Raw genomic sequence first — 8769 nt, 5'->3', positions numbered from 1 at the left:
GTTGTGTTCTTGGGCAAAAGACTTCATTTCACGCTGTTCCAGTCTACTAAGCAGGGAAATAAAGTATTCCAGCGCACGGACTGGCGTCCCATCCAGCGGGGGTAAATATAAGCGCCACGGAAACCGAGGAAACATGCCCTGAGAGTCTGCATGACTCGAGAAAGATTTTAATCCAGCGACTGAGAGGCAGACAGAGTCAGTCAGAGGGAGAGAGAGAGAGAGAGAGAGAGAGAGAGAAGAGTGGGGAGATGTGGCGTTTTTGGAACGGTGGATCTCGAAGCGGATAAAGCTATAATAATAGCGCCAGCTCTCGATTGTAAGGTCATGAGTTCGATTCCCGACGGTACGTTGTGTTCCTGAGCAAGACACTTTAGGCTAGAACACATTTTGAATAGAAAAGTTAAAGGTCACCTGTGGGACAACACCTGTCACGTTTACAGGGGAAATGAGCACTCTTCTACTTTCTGTATCCAAAGGCTTTTTAACCTAATATCTATATGCTATTATTTATAGCTTTATCTGTTTCGAGATCCACGTTCCGAAAAATAATTTATTACTAAAATCACAAACTTGTAAGTTTACCTTACATCTCTCTGTGTCCATAAGAAATAAGTACTCGAAGATGATAGGAATCGGTACCAGATAATGAAGGCGTGTGGCTTAGTGATTAGGACTTTCAGCTCTCGATTCTAAGGTCATGAGTTCGATTCCCGACGGTACGTTGTGTTCTTGAGCAAGACACTTTATTTCACGTTGCTCCAGTCTACACAGCCGGCAAAAAAGGGTTGTACGTGTATTTCATAGGGCCAGATTTGCCACATTCTGAATCTCCCTGAGAACTACGTTAAATGTACGCGCGTCTGTGGAGTGCTCAGCCACTTGCACGTTCCGTTGATCGGATCAACTGGAACGCTCTGCCAGATAGATCAGTTCAATATCAGACCACAGACCCCAATTAGATCACCTAGCTGCCAAAAGAAGGTACCAGATCAACGTGGTTCAATCTCAGACCACAGGTCACTAGTGAGTTTACCAAGCGATTTGTAACAAATATGAGATCAATGTGGTTTAATTCTGATAGTTTACCAATCAGTTCGCCGAATTGTTAGTAAATAGGAGCAGGCGTGACTGTGAGGTAAGAAGCTTGCTTCTCAACCACAGGGTTCCGGGTTCAGTTCCATTACGTGGCATCTTGGGCAAGTGCCTTCTACTATATAACTTCTGGCCGACCAATCCTTATGAATGGCTTTGGTAGAGAGGAACTGAGAAAAAGCTCGCCGTGTGTGTGTGTGTGTGTGTGTGTGTGTGTGTGTGTGTGTGTGTGTGTGTGTGTGTATGTGTGTGTGTCTACTACCACATCGCTTGACAACCAGTATTATTAGTGTGGTTATGTCTCCCTAAATAAGCGGTTCGCTAAAAAGACACCGATAGAATAAGTGCGAAGCGTAAACAAAAAAGTACTAGGGGTCGATTCATTCGACTAAAAATTCTTCAACGCAGTGCTTCAGCAAGGCCGCAGTCTATAATAACTGACACAAGTGAAGAGACCAATATAAAAGACCAACGAGGTCAGGGTCTCAGAATCCAGTCCACCAATCAATACACGTAGCTGGTCAGTAAAAGGGACCACATAAATTAGATTGAGTCCAAGACAAAAAGCTCACCAATCAGTCCATCGAGCTGTCAGCAGTTGGTACCAAATTAATGTGGGGTCAACCTGACACCAGTCGGCCTAGCAACATGTCCGGTTCATGTCGCCGATATACAAGTGGATTCTATGCCGTGGTATGTCTTGCGCGTGCAAGCGTTTGCGTGCGTACAATAAACTATTTATGCCAGACTTGTTTTCGTTGTCATACGTTTTTATATACATGTTCAACTGCACATAAATAAACACAAATAATCAAATATATGTGTATATATATATATATATATATTATATATATATATATATATATATATATATATATACACGTTGATAGTTCATGTACAGTTAACATTCAACAATTAAGAATACAATCAAAATACAGGCGGAACATCATCTATACATATACATATATATATATATATATAATACTTGTTCAACCGTCTGTACATTTATGTGTATTCATAAATTAGATTCTTCGTGTATATAAATACATATAAACATTTCTAAATACATAAACAAGCGTGTGTGTACACACACACACACACTCAGGGAGAAAGAAACACGGTCATAAAAACATTAGTTTCCTGTGTCTACATATTTCAGAGTAACTTCTGCTCCGGTGTATCTGAGATGTCTACTCTGCTTTATGGTGTACAGATTGCGTTGTGTGTGTGTGTGTGTGTGTGTGTGTGTGTGTGCTGCGAGGTGTATAATAAAATTTTAATGTCTATTATATTCAACAATGTCTCCATGTATTTACACTCCCACAATGAAGTTCCGCTGTAATTACGTCTATATAGGTGTGGGTCGTTGGGCTGTAAGGAGATGTCAATCTGTCTATAACACACACACAATAAGAACCTCTGCTCTACAAATGCATATTAATATACAAACGGTTAAACACACAACTGCACACACACACACACACACACACACACACACATATATATTCACGCACGCACGCATAGAATAACGCGCGCGCACACACATACGCATTCACATACACAAGAAGTCAAATCTGATTTTTAAGACAAATATCTGAGTGTCAGACAACGGCCATTTAAGAGAGGCACTGGGAAGAACAGAACAGGAAATACTTGTCTTCCTTCAAGGAGACACGATGGCGGTGGTGACAGCGACGGTGAGGGGGGGGCGGAAGGTACAAGACATTTAGGTGGCAGTCCACCAACCTTCCGCCTGAGGATGGATATGTATGCATGTATGTATGTATGTATGTATGTATGTATGTATGTATTTGTACCCACGTGGCGAGAGGTGGGATGTGTAACCCTAGAACAATACTTGTAATGTTTTGATGTGTGGAAGCACCTGACCGCATCCCTCACCGCCGCCGCCCTTCATCACATCACCACAAAAATCTCACCTAATTTAATGTCCAAAGTACAGGAACTGCACCGGATCCTCCTTAGCCTCTTATTCCGTTGAGTATTAGCAATGATAACCCTTTCTTTCTACTATGGGCACAAGGCTTGAAATTCGAGGGAAAGAGGGATATTCGACTGCAGCGACCCCAGTGTTCAACTGGTACTTATTTCATCGTTCCTGAAAGGGATGAAAGGCAAAGTCGACTTCTGCGGAATTTGAACTCGGAACTTGACTGCAGGCGAAATACCGCTAAGCATTTCGTGCTAACGATTCTGCCAGCTCGGCGCCTTTAGTCGACCAAATCGATCCCAGGATTCATTCTTTGTAAGCCTAGTACTTATTCTATCGGTCTCTTTTGCCGAACCGCTAAGTTATGGGGACGTAAACACGCCACCATCAGTTGACAAGCGATGTTGCGGGGAGTGGGGGGGGGCAAACACAGACACACAAACATATACACATATATACGACGGGCTTCTTTCAGTTTCCGTCTACCAAATCCACTCACAAGGCTATGGTCGGCCCGAGGCTATAGTAGAAGACACTTGCCCAAGGCGCCACGCAAGGGAATGAACCCGGAACCATGTGGTTGGTAGGCAAGCTACTTACTACACAGCCTCTCCTGTGCTGCAATAAACTGGTAATAGTTCTATAATACACAAAATATTTCTTGGGAATTTTTTGAAATACAAGTCCTAATAATATCTAATCATCCTTTCTACTATAAGCACAAGGCCTGGATTTTGTCGGGAGGAGGATAGTAGGATCACATCGACCCCAGTTCTCAACTGATACTTAATTTATCAACCCCGAAAGGATGAAAGGCAAAGTAGACCTCGAAGGAATTTGAACTCAGAACGTAGTGGTAAACGAAATACCGCTAAGTATTTCGCGCAGCATCCTAACGATTCTGCCAGCTCACCGCCTTCTAACAATATCTAAAACTATAAAGGGATTTTGAAATATCAAAATGGTTAGGAGAGTCCACCCGAGTAAAATAGGTGGAATATTGCTTGAGAAACACTTCTAAACGAGAGTTTCCTCGCAATAAACATATAAGCAAGGTGTTGTTTTCTAAGGAAACCCTGAGGAGACGACAGTTCGTGTTGGTCGACCACATGCCTCACGGTCACGTTGGATGATGTGCGGGTTTCCTTTATTGGCTCTTGTTAGAATCTCCTTTCTGTGTTCATATATTTTGTATACTACGTATACTTTAAGTTCCAGTCGAGCACTGGTGATCGATCTAATCGGCTTTCCTCTCCCTTAAATATTTCGCCGAGATGGTAACTAATTGCGACTCGGCTCGAGACGACCCGAACAGATATCGACAAATGGCGGATGCAGCGATACGGTGCACGGTGCATACTCCCATACCTAACCTGACTCGTAAGGAATTATTTCCCGGTGTACACCGAATGCTTTGGTGTTTCACACACACACACAGATGACTAAAGAAAATGGCTAAGCGAACAGGGATGTCCCCGAATTTGGAAATGTGGTTGGGGTTTAATTACAAACATTTAGAAGTTGCCGGTAAAAGCGATCAGCCCAATGATGTCGGGTTTCACTCATATACATTCCCCATCCCCTGCTGAATGTATATTTGATACCACATGAGGTTTGTGGAGGTGTAATCACAGTGGACCTTCATGCACAAAAAGAAAAAAAACAAAACAAAAGAAAGCAAAAGAAAAAATTTTCATAAATGGAACAACTTTGATCATGGATCAGCAGGATCGGGGTTAGCCTGGGGTTCAACAACGATAGCAACAACAACGGCGATGACGACGGCATTAAAGATAGAGCGTAATGTTCTTGAATTGGTCGTTATTGATTGGTCAATGAGAAACTTGATTCTGCTCTTCCCCCGCATGCACCACCCAGCTACATTATGACAACAGAGAACAGACAATGACAACTTCTACTTCGTCTGTTCCAACAAAGACAGAATTCCAGATGTCTCCGGTCACGTCCAAACATTGCCGCATTGTCAACGCGCGAGCGAGTGGATGAGAGAGAGAGAGAGAGAGTGTGTGTGTGTGTTACATTCTCGGCGCAGTTCATTGTTGACTCAAACCGTAACAGTCGTGAGACAAACGAAACTGTTGTCGTGTACCGTCGCTCACTAGTGCGCACGCACGCACACACATACACTCACACATACTCTTACACTCACACATACTCTTACACTCACACACATACTTAATTACTCAAATGGTAACTGACACAATATTATAAAAAAAAGACACACTTCCATACATACATACATATATACCTCAACACATTATCACGCGAATACATTGCCAATAACACGCATTCACAAATCTACAACAGAATCACATATACACAATCGTGACAGTGTGGTAAGAAGTTTGTTTCCCAACCACATGGTTCCGAGTTTAGTGCCACTGCGTGCCATCTTACGCAAGTGTCTCCCACTATATATACCAGGTCATTAAGAATGAAATGTCCGATTTGAACTGAAAGTTTATTTTACTTTATCTCAACAAAAAGCAATGCAGTTAATCAAAGTATGCACCTAAATTATCAACACAACTTTGCCATTCTTTCGGTAGCTTATTTACGCAGGCAGCAATGAATTCTGGAGAGCAAGAAGTAATAAAATCTTGAAAGGCTGTTTTTGCATCTTATCTTCTTCAGATTTGAATTCCTTGCAAAAAGTTGTCTAATACCTGGAAAACGTGATAGTCAGTTGGTGCAAGGTCTGGTGAATATGGTGGATGACAGAGTACTTCCAAGTTCAGTTCCTGTAACTTGAGTAGCGTTCTTTGTGCAACATGTGATCGAGCATTGTTTTGCATGAGAATTGACCTGTCTCTATTGGCCAATTTTGGTTGTTTGATTGCAGGTTCACTCATCATTTCACCCAATTGGTTGATGTAAATCCGCTGTAATTGACTTACAAGGTCTCATGAAGCTGTAGTGGATGACACCAGTGCTGGACCACCAAACAAACAACTTTAACTTTTTTGGGGTGAATATTCGTTTTGGATTGTGTTTTGGCACTTCGTTTCTATCCAACCATCATACAGAACGCTTGCTGTTGTTGAAAAGAATCCATTTTTCATCACATGTAACAATACTATGCACAAAATGGTTCGCTTTTATGCCGAGATAGCAAAGAACAGTAATTTTCAAGATGACGTGTCATTTGATGCTCGTTCAGTTCGTGTGGTACCCACTTGTCCAGCTTCTTTACTTAGCCGATTTGTTTCGGATGGTCCAATACAGCTGGAATCGAAACGTCAGACCTTGCTATTAATTCACGCGTAATTTGAGATGTATCCACTTCCACCACAGCTTCCAGCTCATCATTATCCACCTGGATTTCAGGTTTAACACAGGGCTGATTTTCAAGAGTAAAGTCACCAGACCGGAACTTCTCAGAGCATCTACGTACAGTGCGCTCATTCGCCACATCTTCACCAAACACCTCATTGATGTTTCGAGCTGTCTGGGATGCATTGATTCCACGACGGAACTCAAACACGAATTTCTGATCCATCCATGGTTTCACAAAAATTGATTTACAAGAGAAAACTCACAATATAATCAGACACCATGAATTGCCTTTCGAAAAGTGATGATGTAACTCTTCAATGTTGCAAAACAAAGAATTGTTAGGGTAAAACATTTAGAGTTAACGACTTTCAAACTTGGTGCAAAAGAAAATCGGACATTTCATTCTTAATGACCTGATAGCTTTGAGTCTACCAAAGCCTTATGTGTAGATCTGATAGACTGAAAATGAAAGAAGCGCGTCGAATATGTTTATGTGCGCGCGCGCTTCCCACCACGGCTTGTCAAAGTCAGTTTCATTTATTTCACCATTATTCTCACACACACCACACACTGAAAAATCTCAAAATACAAAAGCCGAAACCGCTGCATGACGCTACCTTTATGATAGCCGGTTAACGCTAGTGGAACTGTTGATGTAACATATGACGATCCTATATCGTTCAGAACTGATATCTGATGAGCGTAATTAAAATCAATGTTCGTAAAGCACGATGTAAGGCACAACATAAATGCTGTTGCTGCTATTGTTGCTGCTGCTTATAACTAGGTCAGTATTGATCGAGCAATCGCTTCAAAAGTGTTCCAACTGTTCATCACACGATTTGAATCTTAGCATTTCACACACAAACACAAGAAAGAAAGGAAGAAAGGAAAATAGATAGATAGAAAGTTCAAGCTGTGTCCTTTGGGGTCACATCTACTTATACCAGGACTCTAGAACTGTTTGTAGATATTATATTTGTATGAGGCATGCATAAGAATTGAAACATACTGGAAAACGATTTTTTTACAAAGTAATTACATATCAAAACCTAATTGATAATCTCTCAGAAGCATTTCTAATAGGAGATACCTTACACGTTTCTCCTGCATGTACAATTTCGTAACTCCTATTAGCAAATGAAACACATGTAATGGTGTATAGCTTTTTTCCAATCTCCTCTTTTGATATATATAACTAGAGAGAGAGAGAGGGGGGGAGAGAGAGAGAGCGGAAGGGAGGAAGAGAGATACTTTATAGTTTATTAAGCAAGCAGAAACAAGAGAGACAAAATGACAAACAACAGAATGATAGATAGGTAGATAACCGCATCTCATGTAGTAGAGAGTATAAATGTAAAAGACAAAAAATTGTACATAGAATGGTTTGATTGAACCAACTAATGAATACTGACCTCTTAAAATACTCCCATTTGAGTGGGCATTCATCACAAAATGAAGTCTATCAAATTTCTTCATATAATTACACATGTCCTTCTTACAACACATCAACAATAAAGGGAGACTACTGCCACCCATTGATCTGCTGCTCTGTTGGAGATTTTCTTCAGTCAAAGCACTGTTACATAAACTCCGATGTGCCATCCTCAAGCCGTCCACACAACCGTGAACCGATACTTCCGTTTCTGTGTTCGTCTGGCTTTGGTCTGTGTGGACAAGTGTGTAGCAGGTGCCTGTGTGCGACTTACACATGTAGCCAGTGCTTACACAGCCAGATTCATTACAGTGGCAGCGTATCTCGCCTGGTCATCATACCGGAAAGAGAAAGAGAAAAGGAATACATTAGTTAAGAATTATTTCTTTGTCCTAAAACACTTAAAATAACAGTTAAACAATTTGAAGAATACAGAACTTGGATCTTTTTACATCTTCCTTCCAACCACTTGAAGGTTTTAAAATTTTCACCGGAGTGGAAAAAACTATAGGATGAAAGCAACAAAAATCAATGTTTTAAGGATAAGAATTATGAGGCGTAGTAGTGTTCATACTTTTATATGGGTCGTTAGAAATGTAATAAGGTGATGGTCCAAACATGGCTGAATAGTTAAGAAATTCACTTTGCTCTCACAAATTGTGGGTCCAATCCCACAGCATGTTATCGTGGGTAGGTTCTTTTATAAAGCTTCAAGTCAAATCAAAACTTATGAGTGAAAGTGTATTGGCAGAGGGTCCAATTAGAGAATAGTCAGTAGGTTCAGTTCCTGGTGAGATGTTGTGTCCTTGAGTAAGACGTTTTATTTCACATCTACTCAGCTGACAAAAATGAATAATACCTGTATTCCAAAGGGTCAGCCTTGTCGCATTCTGTGTCACCCTGGATCTCTTCGGGAACTACAGTGGGGCCACTATTAGTTCCATTATTAGCCACAATGATATACTAAAAATTCATCATAGTGTCCTACACTTTT

The 8769-nt window shown here is 41.1% G+C and overlaps 1 protein-coding gene across 1 annotated transcript in view; it reads right to left on the bottom strand.

Moving 5' to 3' along the window:
* Positions 1 to 8111, bottom strand: part of LOC115216249 (BMP and activin membrane-bound inhibitor homolog) — a 15608-nt gene extending 7497 nt beyond the window's left edge. Inside the window, exon 1 of the mRNA XM_029785448.2 lies at positions 7756 to 8111. Coding sequence (XP_029641308.2) covers positions 7756 to 8053 — 298 coding nt within the window. The 5' untranslated portion in view covers positions 8054 to 8111. The remainder of the gene's footprint in view (positions 1 to 7755) is intronic.
* Between the last annotated feature and the right edge of the window lie 658 nt (positions 8112 to 8769).

Source organism: Octopus sinensis, linkage group LG10, assembly GCF_006345805.1.
Source record: "Octopus sinensis linkage group LG10, ASM634580v1, whole genome shotgun sequence".
In the NCBI taxonomy this organism is placed as follows: Eukaryota; Metazoa; Mollusca; class Cephalopoda; order Octopoda; family Octopodidae; genus Octopus; species Octopus sinensis.
The sequence above is the reverse complement of the archived record's forward strand: the minus strand, read 5'-3'. Positions and strand labels throughout refer to the sequence as shown.